Raw genomic sequence first — 16,309 nt, 5'->3', positions numbered from 1 at the left:
CAATCCAGGTGGCGGAGGACAAGTCTCAGTTGCCTCCGCTTCTGAGACAGTCAGTCTGCGCATCTTATCACGTGGCTCGTTGTGCATGACACCGTGGAGACTCCGTATGTGGAGGCTCATGCTACTCTCCGCGATCCAAGTACAACTTACCACGCGCTCCATTGTGAGCGAGAACCACTAATCGCGACCACGAGGAGGTTACTCCATGTGACTCTACCCTCCCTAGCAACCGGGCCAATTTGGTTGCTTAGGAGACCTGGCTGGAGTCACTCAGCATGACCTGGATTCGAACTCGCAACTCCAGGGGTGGTAGTCAGCGTCAATACTAACTGAGCTACCCAGGCCCCCTGGCAAGGGTTTTAAAGGGAGAGTTTACCCAAAAATGTAAATTCTGCCATCATTTACTCACTTTCATGTTGTTCCAAACACATGTTTTCTTTCCTCTGTGGAACACTAAAAGAGATGTCAGGCAGAATGTTAGCCTCAGTCCCCATTCATTTTCATTGCAGCTTTTTTCCATACAATTTAAGTGAATGGTGACTTTGTGTTCCGGAAGAAAGTAAGTCATACTGGTTTGGAAGAACATGAGGGTGTGTAAGTGATTTTACCCCTTTTGCCCCACAGGCTATCTATTAGGAGATATGTTGAAATAAATACATTGAAATCATTGAGTTTACACAGGGCACCTGCTACGGTGAGCATTTTAGCTAGATTTATTTGGCCCTTCAAGTGGCCATTTCAGTGTGAGTTTTACCCCACATGAGATAGTATGACTTCCTGTATATAAATGGCACTGACAAGTTAAAAAAATGCAATTCTGTGAGCACAGTAATGGGCTTTGGTGGACATATAGGGCAGAGAGAGCAGTACTGTGAAAGGCATTAGTTAGTCCTAATTATATTCGCATTCCACTCAAGTCTGTTCTACAGAGAAAGCAGTCATCAGCCGAACACATGGTCCTGACCTGCATTACATACTGTATCATGTTGTATCAAAGTATTACGGCTGATCTCTGCACCCATAATTACTTCACATAAACTCACAAGTCGTTATGTGCGTGCGTGCGTGTATACAAGAGAGAAGAAAGCAGTAGAGATACATGTTGTCATAGCAGAAAGATTACAAAACCGCGTGGTCACTTCTTGCCCCCTGACCAATTTCGAAATAACTTTCTGCGTTGACAAAGAGACCATCAGCGTCCAAAACAGCCACCTATGCACCTCCAAAAATGCTCTAAAAATGTCTAGTCCTGCAGATACAGCAAGGCTCGGACTCAAAATTGATTTATATTGCGCCATGTCGCCTATAAGTCGGATCCCAGCTAAGCGTTCATTAATTTTTCAGGACCCATGGAGCCATTGTGTGATATAAATCTCTGCTAAACCTTGAGACTGGCCCACGCCATGACTTTGAAGTGCTCCCTAATTAAGAGCCTGTACAGTTAACGAACCTTACAATAAGGCAGTGGGTAGATCTAAGAAATATATGATGTCTGTTGTAATATAGAAACAGTGTGGGAGGAATACACCGTTAGCCATGAAGATGCAATGCGTGAGCATGTGTCTTTCAGTATATTTGAGCATATGTCTTGGGTCACCGTAAATTTGGTATTCCTGGATCAATGTCTTTTGTTGGTCCTGGAACAACATTCCTTTTAAATAAACAGTCCTAACCTATCCAAACAATAACATACACCTAAATATCATCATTTACTCAACTTCATGTTGTTCCAAACCCATATTACCTTCTTTCTTCCATGGCAAACAAATTGAGATGATTAGACTCAATCAACCTTCATTTTCATTGCATATTTTTTCCATATAACGACAGTGAATGGTTACTGATTCTAACATTCTGAGTAACATCTCCTTTTGTATCCCACAGAAGAAATAAAGTCATACAGGTTTGAAACAACATGAGGGTGAGTAAATAATAACCAAACAACCCTTTAACGCTAAACCTAACCCTCAAATATGATTGGCTGTTAGGAATGCTGTTGCAGCATGTCGATCCAGGCACATGTGCAGCTTGGCAAAATCACAGACACCGTCAGTCTTCACTCTGTTTACAGACATTAAAAGAAAGTCTACATGTGAAACAGCTTCAAGGTCGACTCCAAAAACCTTGAGATTCCAAAAAATAAATAAATAAATAAATAAATAAATAAAAGACAAAAAAAAAAAGCAAGCTTCAAGTGGCATCTCAGCCAGGCCAGAGCCAGCTCTTCCCAAACAGAGCCGAGCCAGCCGAGAGCCCCTTGTGGGCGGATCAGTCATTATTGATCACAGAGAAAGGTTTAGATACTCTTCATCTGGCCTGCCTGTAAAATGCTTGGCTTGACTGAAATATTGCACACCCTAAAGCTGGGCACAGACTCAAAACAAATGAGAAAAGGCCTTTACAGGGCATAAGCATGGCCAGCCGTGGTGACATTGGGGCTAAGTAGTAGTATTTACTGTGTCACCAAGAGAGGGCCTATGTAAACAGAAGGATGAAACAGGAGGAGGATGCTGAAAACTGCCTCCTCTCACCTTGATGCAGAGACGGATGTGTATTTACCACCCAGTCTCAAGGCAGATGGTTTAAAGTACTAGTTGAAGACAATTCATAATTCTTAGGAGATATATATATATATATATATATATATATATATATATATGTATATATAAGGATATCCGGCGGGTCCCAAGGGGGGCGCTATATCGCGAAAATAGTTTACACTTAAATCGTTGAAGTATCCGTATACGTACATAAGTCAAGCATATGAGGTATCATTTGAAAGCTTAGAATCTGTCATTTTCAGAGATAAGCATCACTTAGGCATTTATGTTACTTAAAATAACAAAATATGGTCTCAAAACATTCGTGTTGAAAATTAGTGCCCCCCAGAGGTAATGGGGTAGAAATATTTATATAATAATAATAATGTTTATAAATGCTGCTGAAAGCCCCAAATAGCCAAAAACTTTATATCTGCTTTTACCTTTGGAAGCTGTCTAAATAAATTAGCCATTTTATACTTTTCTGTGAGCTTGCTAGGCTGAATAATCTAATGTTATATCTTAGATGTCCAGAACAAAATATGTCATCCAGAAGGAAAAGTATGCAAAACAAATCATCAGAAAATATGTTTTCGACTATTGATGATAAAATGTTATACACCGATCATCCACAACATTAAAACCACCTGCCTAATATTGTGTAGGTCATCCTCGTGCCGCATAATGAGATGATATTCTTCTCACCACAAATGTACAGAGCGGTTATCTGAGTTACCGTAGACTTTGTCAGTTCTAACCAGTTTGGCCATTCTCTGTTGACCTCTCTCATCAACAAGGCATTTCTGTCCACAGAACTGCCGCTCACTGGATGTTTTTTGTTTTTGGCACCATTCGGAATAAATTCTAGAGACTGTTGTTCGTGAAAATCCCAGGAGATCAGCAGGTACAGAAATACTCAAACCAGCCCATCTGGCACCAACAATCATCCATGCGATTATCTAATCAACCAATCGTGTGGCAGCAGTGCAGTGCATAAAATCATGCAGATATGGGTCAGGAGCTTCAGTTAATGCTCACATCAACCATCAGAATGGGGAAAAAAATGTGATCTCAGTGATTTGGACTGTGGCATGATTATTGGTGCCAGATGGGCTGGTTTGAGTACATAACATTAGATTATTCAGCCTAGCAAGCTCACAGAAAAGTAAAAAATGGCTAATGTTTTAGACAACTTCCAAATGTAAAAGCAGATATAAAGTTGTTGGCCATTTGGGGCTTTCAGCAGCATTTATTGGATCATATATGAGACGTTTGTATTTGCTGACTTACAGAAATTGTGATTATTTTGGAAATCTTTTGAACTCATTCCTGAGAATGAGAGCTTTAATTTGATATATGACTTGTCCATTTAGGTGCTATGTGCTAATGCTGATCACAAAGTGGATTCAATGAAACAACAAGGGTGGTGCTTGAACTGAAAATTAGACAATGTCTATGGAGGAGCACATCTTTGAAGGCTAAAATACGTTAGAGCGCCACCTACATTTCTGATCTGTAAATTGTGATGAAATGTGATAGAGAAAAAGTGATTTTTCTAGTGCTTTCTGCCATCTAATGAAATAAAAATGCATAGTGACTTTTCAAAGTGAGGCTGAGTAAACAGAACCCAAATTACATGTTTACAAAGTTAGGACAACAAAAAAACTTAAACTTTATCATTAGATTATAAACACAATATTATTTATGAATAATTTGAGTCTTTTTATTATTATTTGGGGGGGGGTTCTCTGAAAAATGAGACAATTTTTTTTTCAATTAGTCCACAGTATGTGTGAATGGTGAACTTTTACATTTGAGTGTGAAAAATTGCTGCCAGCAGCCCAAACATGCACCAGAGTTTAAGGGGTTAACTGGAGCAATTTAAAAAATATCCAATCAATAGTTAAAGATCCACCCAGTGTGAAACTTGATTATCTACATTTCTGTAATTGTGGATTAAAATACTTTTTAAAACATACATATAATGCATATCTCGACTTACTATCATTTTAACTTCAAGTACTCCAGGATTTACTAGGATACCAGATATTCTTGCTTGGCTTCAAAAAGTTAAATGTAATAACGGGTAACTTAGAATTTCAGACCCAATGTTTTTAGTTTTTTTGTAAATGAATATTTAAAGACTTGGTTATTTAAACAAAATATTGCACCATCTAGATTATTATAGCAATTGTAGGATAGTTTTATGTTATTTAAAGCTAATTATGCTTAATGGATCTACAATGATTGTTTTATTTAAGCAGTGGAATTGGAGTACATTTAAAAGCTATTCATATCATAAAGGTCATTTAAAAAAATAAGTCAAGCATGAAATCTAGTATATTTTAGTGGTGCTTTAGAAAAGCAAGACTCATTTAAATTTGAATAATATCATTATCATTCCTTTGTATGTTAAGCTGTCTTCTGGCTGAATTTGTGTGTGTTTTGTAGACTACTTTCAGGACACCATCCCATGTGTTATGGCTATTTGAAAATAGTTTCATTTATCTGTTGAGGATAATTTGATAATTTATCTGATAAATACAATCAGACCGAGTACAAAGGAAAAAGAGCTTTGTGTTTGCATGCCGAGGCTATATTAGGAAAACTACGAATGTGCTCAATGTGTATTAAAGGGATATTTCTGGTTCAATCGACAGCATTTGTGGCATAATGTTGATTACCACAAAAATTAATTTAGACTTTCACCTCCTTTTTAAAGAAAAAAGCAAAAATCTGGGTTACAGTGAGGCACTTACAATGGAAGTGAATGGGGCCAATCCATAAATGTTAAAATACTCACTGTTTCAAAAGTATAGCCACAAGACGTAAACAATATGTGTATTCACACGATTTTAGCGTGATAAAACCACTACCTTTTTCTGTGTAAAGTTATATCAAATTTGACAACTTGTTGCCATGACAACATAACGCTGTAAGCCATAAAACTCCTGTAAAAATGACAATTTAAACTTTACAGCTCAAATAAATCACAGGTTTTAACTGAATAATTAATGGAAGTGCTTTTATAAAATCATAAGCTTCACATTTCTGCCTTTAAACCCTCAAAACATTGGCCCCATTCACTTCCATTGAAAGTGTGACAAACATGAACAAAACATCAGTACTACTTGGGCATTCAGATAGCTCCCTCTGGTGGGTAAAACACAAACTGCTTTCTTTCACACTTGCAACTTTAAACGTATTTAATTAAGATCCTTGCAACCAATGTCAGAAATAATTTCCTTTTATTTTCAAACGTAAGTCAATCCATCAATAAACTTAAAAAAAAAAAAAAAAAAAAATCCTATATGGAAAAGATTGTTTAAAGCTTTTCACATTAACCTTCAAGAATCTATGATGTTACTTTGCATTCGTATTACAAGTTTCTATAAATTAACACGCTTCTTAATATCAGAACGCTATTTTCTAGCTTTAATGTTCATATGCCTGTCTTCACAACTGGAACAGAACTGCTAAAAATGTGCACAGATTTTAGTCGTTTTGAATTACTTACATGGGCCGAATTATTAATGATTACTAATCTAAAACAATCTGAAGCTGTTGATCAAAGTCTGTGATTAATAAGTAAAAAAAAAAAAACATTGTTTGTTCAATGTACAGTACTGATCAAATTAGACTCATCCCACTATGCATGCCAGGAGCTGTTAAAGATTATCCAGCAGTATAAAGTGGTATTTCAGTTTTGCTATCTGTTATAAAGAGCATTGCTGGGAGTGAGGCACAGAAAGACAACAGAATACACACTAAAAATGTAGTTCAATAAAAAAAGTAAAAAATGACTAAAATTGAGTATTCTTTCACACAAGGCTGCAAAAAGCATGTAACGATAACAAAAGGTTTTCAAACAAGGTGAGTGCTATCCTTTAGAGAAAGAGAGCAGTGGTGAGCACTCTGTAAGCCATAGAGAGAGTTGTGAACAGCCCCACCATCCAGGCCAGAGCTCTGCTAGGCTGCGGCAGAGCCATCACGTAGGCCACAGTGTGGATGATACGTGAACCCACAAACACCCGGAAGTGCAAAAGAGCCGAGGAGAGATCCGGCCCCGTGAGTGCATACAGAAGACCAATTACCACGAAGGGAATGATGTTCTCCAGGTCATTCTGGTGGCATCTGTAATAAAAGAGCAAAGGCATTAGAAAGCGGTACCAGAATTGCTAGTCCAGTACTTTTTCCATAAACAGGTTTATATGTTTACCTTCGCACTCTTTCCACATCTGGATCGACCCTGACCAACTTCTTTCTGTCTTCACAAGTCTTGACCAAGCTGGTGTCCTCCAAGTTGGAAAAAACCTTTAGAAAAGTAGAGGAGCTATTAAACATTTACAAGTATGTACAATATGAGGCAAATATACTTCAAGTATAAGAACTAAAAAAAAAAATATGTGATCGGTGTATACAACACAGTAAATAGGGTACCTTTTTTGTCAATCGATAGTATGAGGTTATGGGGCTCATGAGCATCATTTTGAGGATGACTATGGTTGCATAAGTGGAGAAGGCCAGGAAGACCTCGCTGTCAATCATGTGCAAAATTTCTGCCATCTTTATTCAAACTGCAGTGAACAGTTTGATAAATGATAAACAAGGTCACCGTGAGCACACACAAAATAATACAACTGAAACGAATATTATTTTAGAACAAACACATACAAAAAAGAAGGAAAGGTCTAAACATTTTTGTTATTGTTTATTCTGACGTAAAGAAACCCACATAAGTCTTATAAAAGGAATATAAGGCTACATATGTTGGTTAATATGATAAATAAACATTGTTTACATCCTCACAGCTTACATTCTTAGTCATTTACCTTGTAATATGGACTGTAGAGGTGGGATCATTTACATTGTTCAACTTTACTTTATGGAAGTTTACAATTCCTTAATAAATAAACTTTTTTTATTTTATTTGTATGTGCAGTATTGTTTTTGAGCATACTACATGCCAATTTCATCGTCCGTAAGTTTCACGGGAAGATTAACTAGGTTATTTTCCGCGCGATCTAGAACGCTCAAGGCGGTCTTTATGGAATGCCAAAAATATATATTAAAAAAACTAACTTTATAAACAGCTTATACACAGCAAGAAACAAATTAGGTACGAGTAAAAAGTGCAAACGTGAAATATAATTCAAGATATTCTCACCTTTTGACGAAACTCTGCCAGTTTAGCGTTTTGAAACTCTCGTGAGATTACGTGAGATGGTGGGCGTGTCATCAACTGTATCGTGTTAATACTGACTTCAGTTCAAATTCACTTACTTGTTACGTAATAATGTATGCGCACATTCATAATAACGAGATTCTTTTATTGGTAACACTTTACAGTAAGGTTCCATTAGTTAACGTTAGTCAATGCGTTAGGTATCATGAACAAACAATTAACAATATATCATACTGTTAACAGCATTTATTAATCTTTGTTAATGTTAGTTAATAAAATACAATTGTTCATTGTTCCATCATAGTGCATTAACTTATGTTAACAAACACAACTTTTGATTTAAAAATTGTATTAATAGCCTATATGTTGAAATTAACATTAACTAAGATTAATAAATGCTGTGAAAATATATTGTTCTTTGTTAATGTTAACTAATGTTGATAGCTAATGCTTATTGTAAAGTGTTACCTGTTTATTTATTATATATTTATTGTATTTATGTTTATTTATAATAATTATTAGATTAATTAATTAATGTTACTCATGCAAATTTATTGCACACTGTATTTATTTTGCAGTTTTGACATTTTTCTATTTCCCTGTTTATACCTTTTATGCCTGTGTATTAAATAGTATGTTTTTTTGTTGTTCTCTCTCTCTCTCTCTCTCTCTCTCTCTCTCTCTCTCTCTCTCTCTCTCTCTCTTTAACTTTAAACTTCTTAGTTTAACTCTTGTGATTCTACCTTTAATTGTCTTTCTCTGGAAATTAATGAAACTATATTTAACTGCCAACTATTAGGCCTAATGTTGCATGCTGTATTGTTGTACATTTTATTAATAAACCTTGACTTGACTGATCTTCTCCCAAACTTGTATTTGCCCCCTTGCGAAGACTTTAGAATTGTAAAATGTAGCAGTAGCTACTTTCTAAATAAAGGTGCAGTTAAAATCTGAACATTTCTAACCTCATTTATAAATAATTGCATAAATAATTTTACAAAGTAAGTCATGTTAAGACTTAAAATTAAAAGTTCCCATTCACATTTGGAAGAAAAGCACTCAAGCTATGAGTGTTTGGAATGCAAGGATTTCCCAGAAAAAAAATAAATAAATATTTATACCATGATCAATGGAAACATATAAATGCTTTACACTGCAACCCCCCAAATGTTCAAGCCAAATCTATGCCCTTGGTAGCAACCCTCTTTTTATTGCTGACTCATTTTGTCAACGACTTGTTGACTGTGAACAAACATGTTTTAGTTGAGAGAGTGACATTACAACCAGTGTCGTCAAACTCATACCTGTGCATTACAACATGATAACAGTTTTTATGTTATTCAAACTAGAAAGATTCTTAAAAACTTTTAATGAAATATTGACTGTTTCTATTATAAACTGCATAGAACGTAATAAGAAAAGATATAGCCAGTGATTATAGCACATAATTTAAAAAAAAGCTTGTTCCTTTCTGTTATATCCAACAGTGCTGTGCACCCTTTAGAGAAAGAGAGCAGCGGTAAGCACCCTGTAAGCCATAGAGAAAGTTGTGAACAGCCCCACAATCCAGGCCAGAGCTCTGCTAGGCTGTGGCAGAGCCATCACATAGGCCACAGTGTGGATGAAACGTGAACCCACAAACACTCGGAAGTGCAACAGAGCAGTGGAGAGATCTGGCCCCGTGAGTGCATACAGAAGACCAATTACCACAAAGGGAATTATGTTCTCCAGGTCATTCTGATGGCATCTGTAATAAAAGAGGGAACTGAAATTATTCACATTTGAAAGTTTAAATCTGGTTTAACTGGTCCTTTGCTATTACCTTCGAACACGTTCTACATCAGGATTGGTCTGAAGCAACTTCTTTCTATCTTCTGGATTATTATTGCCCATTGCAGTGTCCTCCCAGTTTGAAAAGGCCTGTATAACGAACAGAACGACTTTTCTGAACCTTAGATAAAGTGCATTGCTGATTTATAAATGTATTTTTTGGCAATCATGGCCTTTGTTCAATAAAATATGTTTAGTCATTATGTGTCTTGAAAGCCAACCAAGAAATAACATTGAAACACTTTAAATTTATGTTTAAAATAACATAATTTTAACAACATAAATGGGCAGTTTTGAGAAATTTGGAAAATGCAACATGTAAAATCAATGGGGCAGACTAGGTCTTTATTATTATACAAGCTAAAAGAGCAAATCTGCCCTTTTTACAGTGCTGCAGTAAATTGCACCAGATTGTCCTAATAAAAGTGGAGCAGTGTGTTTCCAAATTGGAAAAATGGTCAGGTTATATAAGATTACATTTAATGGTCAAGATAATTTCAATATGCAGAATGAATCAACCTGATTAGGTCACTTGTCTATGTGGCTCATATTTTAAACTAGATCAGTACAGCAGTCTTGGCTGAAGTAAAACTGGTGTAATGAAAAAAAGGAAAAGAAAAAAATGTAAAAGTAATATTCTGATCATAACTGTCACTTCAAGCATACAGTTTTTTTTAAAGTAAGTGCACCTTTCTGGTCATCCTGTAGTAAACAGTAATGAAGGACATGAACATCATTTTGAGGACGACAATGGTGGCATATGTGGAGAAGGCCAGGAACACATTATTGTTTATCAGATGGGCCATTTCCCAAACTTTCCTGAAAAGGAATGCAAGTGCAACATATAAAAAGCTTGCAAAATTTGTATAAAGAGCAATAACAAATAGATGTCAGAAATTAGTACAACTGGCAGTATAACTCAGAAATGCATATACTGTAGGCCTACAGCCTATATAAAGTTATACACCAATCATTTTCATATATGAAGAGGTCCTATTTTATTCAAACTAGTCTATTAAAGGTCATCAGTGAAATGTTGTTACCAATAGTTTTGAGTTAACAGTTACTGTATCATCTACCACTTTATTCTACTTGTCCAGGGTCATAATTTCCTTGTATGAGTTAATATACAAATAATAAACAAAAGCGCTTATTAACGATGCACATGGCAATGGCAGTTGATGCACTTATTTTATGAGAAACTTCCACATAATAAATACAAGGAACTCAGAGTTGTCCAAAATGTTACCTCTCACTTTCTAACACATTTTGTACTTTAAATCACTCTAAATTAAATCATTCCCATCATAATCTACCCCAGTGTTTACATTTCACACGAGCATATCCCAGCCTCGAATTATAATAAGAGCGTTCAAATTTCGCTCGCGTGTAGTGTCTACAGGGTGTTAGTGGAAAAACATTGTGGGTTTATGATCAAAGCTTTGCATACCACCCTCCTAAATCAAAATGCAGAAATCTAAATTAGAGCAACATGGGAAATGTTGCTGCATTCTTACCTCGATGTAGACTCTCTTGAATAACAACAAGTGTTAATCAGTGCACTGAGGTATTGCAACAGTGTATGGCGCAAGTTAAAGTGTAAGACAGCCTACTTGGACCAAAACCAGTGCATTGCTTCATGTTTCTTCAACTTTCTAGAGTGGTTTCTTTCTTTTCTTGTAGTCATGACAGTTTAACAATTTAATACCTTGGAAAATTGTGGATTTATAAAGAAATCCTAGATTATATCTGTACAGTGCAGCTAATTTAAACATAACTGCCTTTTCTACAAATGCATCATTAATACTGGTGACAATAAGTGCATGCATGCATTTGTATAGTTAAGTTACTTTCCAAGCCTGTTTATCATCTTATGTAACACAGCGGAGAGGTGGGTTTGCTGTTTAATTCACATTCAAATCAAAGTTTGTCTAAAATATCATTACCCATGCAGTAAAATGGTGTGTTTCTGTGTATATTGCTGAGTCACTGTAACATTATCAGGATGTTTGCAATTCCTCATGTGGCCCCAACTTTCCCCAAGCAATCAATAATGATTTATCTCAAAATCTCAGAGGCCCATTATTTTTCTGTATCGCTTGCTCAAACTTTGCAAATAAGTGCAGTCTATGAATGAAAGTTTGGAGAGTAAATTTGGCCTTCTCACACATTGCTCGTCTATGTTCGTCGACCAGGGGTTCGAAAGCCTAAATTCACATTGAAAATCTGGGATTCAAAATCTAAATTGAACCGTGAAATAAACATATTTTTAGTATTTTGAAAATGTTAAAGCATGGAAAGAATATGACTTAAAAAGCATAATAAAATTGGAAGATTTTGTGTTATTTCTGCATCACTAAAATTTGTGACATTGCCACTCCTTTTTATGAATGGACAGATTTCCTTACTTCCATTGAAGTACACAAGATGCTCTTTGGAACATTCTCAAATGTTCCAAAGAGGGGAATAGCAGGTTTTGCATGATGTCATTAATTCAAAGCAAAAGGGGGACAAAACAAAACCTACAAAATTCTCAAATTCATGTAAAAAAAAAAAAATAAATAATAATTATTCAACTTTTCTTTCAAATTGTTATGCTGATATATACTGTAATTTGTAATGTAAAAACTACATTAAATAAAAATGCTAAAATAGAAGCATTTTCACTCATGGACTCAAGCTTTAGAACAGTATACACTCACTGAGTACTTTATTAGGAACACTATGGTACTTTATTAGGAACACTATGGTCCTAATAAAGTGCTTGACAAGGTCTTCTGCTGTTGCAGCCCATCTGCCTCAAGGTTTGATGTGTTATGAATGAATGAATGAAAGTTACATTTATATAGCACTTTTCTGACTCTACACTCAAAGCACTTTACACAGTGAACAAGGGGACTCTCCTCAAGCACCACCAGTGTGCAGCATCCACCTGGATGACACAACAGCAGCCATAGTGCACCAGTACACTCACCACACACCAGCTATTGGTGGAGAGGAGAGAGTAGAGTGATACAGCCAATTAATGGATGGAGATTATTAGGAAGCCATGATTGATAAGGGCCAATGGCAGGGGGAGGGGGGGGGGATTTGGCCAGAACACCAGGGATACACCCCTACTCTTTTCAAGAAGTGCCCTGGGATTTTGAATGACCACAGAGAGTGGACAGTTCCTTTTTACAGTATAGTGTCCCCATCACTATACTGGGGTATTAGGACCTACACAGTCCACAGGGTGAGCACACCCTGTTGGACTCCCTAATACCTCTTCCAGCAGCAACTTTAGTTTTCACAGGAGGTCTCCCATCCAGGAACTGACCAGGATCAGCCCTGCTTAGCTTCAGTAAGCAACCAGTCTTGAGCTACAGGGTGATATGGCTCCTGCATTCTGCAATGCTATTCTGCTCACTACAATTATACAGAGTGATCATCTGAGTTACCGTAGCCTTTTTGTCAGCTTGAACCAGTCTGACCATTCTCCGTTGACCTCTCTCATCAACAAGGTGTTTCCGTCCGCAGAACTGCCGCTCACTGGATGTTTTTTGTTTTTACACCATTATGAGTAAACTCTAGAGACTGTTGTGCTTGTTACAGAAATCCAGAAACCAGCCCATCTGGCACTAACAATCATGCCATGGTCGAAATCACTGAGATTTCTCCATTTTCTCCATTTTTCTCCATTCCGATGGTTGATGTGAACATTAACTGAAGCTCCTGACCCATATCTGCAAGATTTTATGCATTTTACTGGTGCTACATGATTAGCTGATTAGATAGTTGCATGAATAAGTAGGTGTACAGGTGTTTCTAATAAAGTGTTCAGTGAGTGTGTATATGTATATAACCTTAAATGTTCTCTTTGTTATGCTGAATACCACATGGTGCATTGGTACTTACTCTATTTGAACTATCTTGCATGGGTCTCTGCTCTGTTAGGCCTTATTCTGTTGACTGCAACCCTAAGGCATTGTGGCATGTTATTGTAGGTACAGTATGAGATCTAGTAATTTTCCGTCCCTGTAATTTCCCTCCGCAGAGAATCTCAAAGTGAGAAGTTAGCCTTGTCTCAAGCTGAGTGAAGAGCAAGACATCGTCTTCCACCATACAATTACACCACTGTCACACTAAACAGCTGCACGTCATGTTTCCATTGTGCTCGTGTTGTTGCAAGGCATTGCAGGTGCGAGCAACATCCTTATCACTGTGTGAACATATTCTGGTCTTTACATATGCATGAGCTGCAACAGAAAGTGCAGCGCAGAACTAGTTGATAAAGAACGTGGACTGATGAGAAATTCTCCAACTGACATGCGGTGTTTGCTGGCTTCTCCAAGTAGTATATTTTACCGTGTGTTTACCGTTCCAGGTAGAAATGTGAGACAGTGCTTCTTTGCCATAGGAGCACATGAGAGATGTCAATCATTGTGGGACAAGGGATTTAAAGATGTCATTCCACAGTCACAGATTTAACACAGTGGTCTATGTCAGGTGTCAACACATTCTCCATCAGAACAGTAATGCTGCAGGAGAAATATCATTAGTGTATGATTTCCATCTTACCCGAGGAGATGAATGCTAACTAAGTTCCTTCAGACTTAGTTTAAATTTTAATAAGAAAACTATTTTTTTATGCTTTATAACAAGGCTTTTCAACACTGCATGCTGCATGGGAGTCTTGATGTAAAATCGGCTTCTTAGCTCATCAAGAGGGAACAAATATCTCTTATTATAAAGGTGATGTAATTTTTAGATGTTTTTTTTTTTTTTTTTTTTTTTGATGATGATTTTTCAAAAAGTGTAACACTGTCACTCTGTGGCACTATCAAAACATTGCCATGTTTGTTTGCCCAACCAGCCCGACACAGCAACATTGACAACCACTAGTGTGAGTTTTGGGCGGGACTTTCTGTTTGTCCAACAAATGCAAGATGGGGGCATTGTTCAGGAAACCTGTTTGAAGATAGTCATTATTTTTGCTATTCCGTTTGGTGACACTAGAGGTGTAGAAAGTGTGTTAGGGGCCAATTACTAGACGCAGTGCCACAAATAGAACAGAACGAAAGTGTCTCGAGATGCGTTTATCAAAGTTGAAGTTCTTTTTAACCTGAGACACTTCTAAAAAATGTAGTACTCCTGCGCGAGATGCTGTAAAAAATCAGATGTGATGTGGTGCAATGTTCAAAGAAGTTCCATTACCGCATTCAGAATGAACGGCCCCTGACAGTGATTTTATCACAGGAAAGGAATGTTGTTAAGTACAACGCAAGGCAGAGAATAATAATAATCAAAATCAACAATTTTGGCAAATAATATAGTTCTATTTACCTTTTTCCACAGAAGTGTTCCACGATTCATAATGGAAGCCTGTTTTTGTTTTCCGGTCTTCAGGGATTTCACTCCATTGGCTTATGTTTTTAGCACATAATGTAATGTTTAGTGTATTAAATTAGAATGAATGACCAAAAACATGTGGCTCCATAGTGACGATACTTTACAGAGTCTAGATGACCGTGAGAGTTTAAGGAGTGTGTAGATGACATTAAGCAATGGCCCGAGGTTAGTCACATTGATATCATTAACTACTTCGATTTGTTATGACAGCTAATAACTGCACAAGTTGAGTCTGAATTCACTGTTACTCTAACTAACACTTAAAATGCTTGTTGTTCTCCACCTGGATCGCTCATTTCAGTAGTTTTTATCTTTAAGAAGCAAACATTCCAGCGTCTATCAGAATCATCATGGCACTTTCCAGTGGTTGGTCAAAAAATATAAAAATAAACTGTGGATAGCCTAACTGTAAGCTGTTGCCAGACAATTTGGTGGATTAATATAGAATGTGCAGTCACAGATGTGCATTTATAGTAATTTTACAATGGCTTAGTACACAGCTCATTCAATCAGAATTTAGAGTTTGAACTATCAATTTTATAACTAGCATTTTTTTTTTCATTGAACAGAAAACATGCATGTTACTTTTTCTTCATGTGTTTTGTTACATTTTGCAACATGTCTAGCACAGAACACATCTCTAACAACCTAATACACACTCCTAATAATACACGTTATGGCAGGACTATTGATCTGTGGGATCCATAAGGCAAAGCAAAATAAGGTAACTAGGTGTTTGGTCTTACAATCTCTTGTTGATTTGTATAATTCACTCTTTTTATGTGAGACACAAGGAGAAAGAGAGCTTTTATGAGTGAGAGACAAACACAAATAATGCAGCATGATTTCCCAAAAGGACCCCTTAATGGCCAACACACAAATTGATCTCTCACTAGTCTCACCAGTAATTGGGATGCTGGCTGTGGTGTCATTTTATTGATTTTTCACTGGTAGCCAACTTGCACTCTGGTTGTAGGACAACGATGACTAAATAACAGCCAGACCAATGATCTTAATGCTAGGAGCCAAGCACAGCTATTGATTTCATTACTGAATGCCTCCTAGGCTCCGAGCACCTACATTTTTTTATCGACCCAAGGTGGCGTCTAAATTTCTCCCTGCACTGTCACATACACTGTGCCTAGGCATTCAAGGCAGTGAAAGCACATGCCATAAATTTCCCATCGAGCAATCAGTGTTTGGAGGTGACCCACTTTGACAGGGCTGATAAGTTATAGAGAACTTATGGATGGAAGCTAAATTGAATGACAAAGATGTCTACATAGACACCCTAAGGGCAATTAATAGGTGTGTACAATACTATCAATTTGTCTTGCACTGGAAAGACAGTTTCGCAGTATGT

At 36.8% G+C, this 16,309-nt stretch overlaps 2 protein-coding genes across 2 annotated transcripts; both read right to left on the bottom strand.

The window, feature by feature from the left end:
- Window positions 1-5,771: 5,771 nt before the first annotated feature.
- On the bottom strand, window positions 5,772-8,054 carry mgst1.1 (microsomal glutathione S-transferase 1.1). Its single transcript, XM_051688089.1, has 4 exons — window positions 7,708-8,054; window positions 6,981-7,117; window positions 6,760-6,854; window positions 5,772-6,674 (listed from the first exon to the last, which is right to left on the bottom strand). The coding sequence occupies exons 2-4, from the start codon at window positions 7,104-7,106 to the stop codon at window positions 6,428-6,430; spliced, it is 468 nt and encodes a 155-aa protein (XP_051544049.1). The 5' UTR covers window positions 7,107-7,117; window positions 7,708-8,054; the 3' UTR covers window positions 5,772-6,427.
- Window positions 8,055-8,910: 856 nt separating this feature from the next.
- LOC127434997 (microsomal glutathione S-transferase 1-like) lies at window positions 8,911-11,147 on the bottom strand. The gene is made up of 4 exons (XM_051688090.1): window positions 11,073-11,147; window positions 10,245-10,374; window positions 9,548-9,645; window positions 8,911-9,472 (listed from the first exon to the last, which is right to left on the bottom strand). The coding sequence occupies exons 2-4, from the start codon at window positions 10,359-10,361 to the stop codon at window positions 9,226-9,228; spliced, it is 462 nt and encodes a 153-aa protein (XP_051544050.1). The 5' UTR covers window positions 10,362-10,374; window positions 11,073-11,147; the 3' UTR covers window positions 8,911-9,225.
- Between the last annotated feature and the right edge of the window lie 5,162 nt (window positions 11,148-16,309).

Source organism: Myxocyprinus asiaticus, chromosome 45 (assembly GCF_019703515.2).
Source record: "Myxocyprinus asiaticus isolate MX2 ecotype Aquarium Trade chromosome 45, UBuf_Myxa_2, whole genome shotgun sequence".
Lineage (NCBI taxonomy): Eukaryota > Metazoa > Chordata > Actinopteri > Cypriniformes > Catostomidae > Myxocyprinus > Myxocyprinus asiaticus.
Note: the sequence above shows the minus strand (reverse complement) of the source record. Positions and strands in the feature narration are given on the sequence as shown.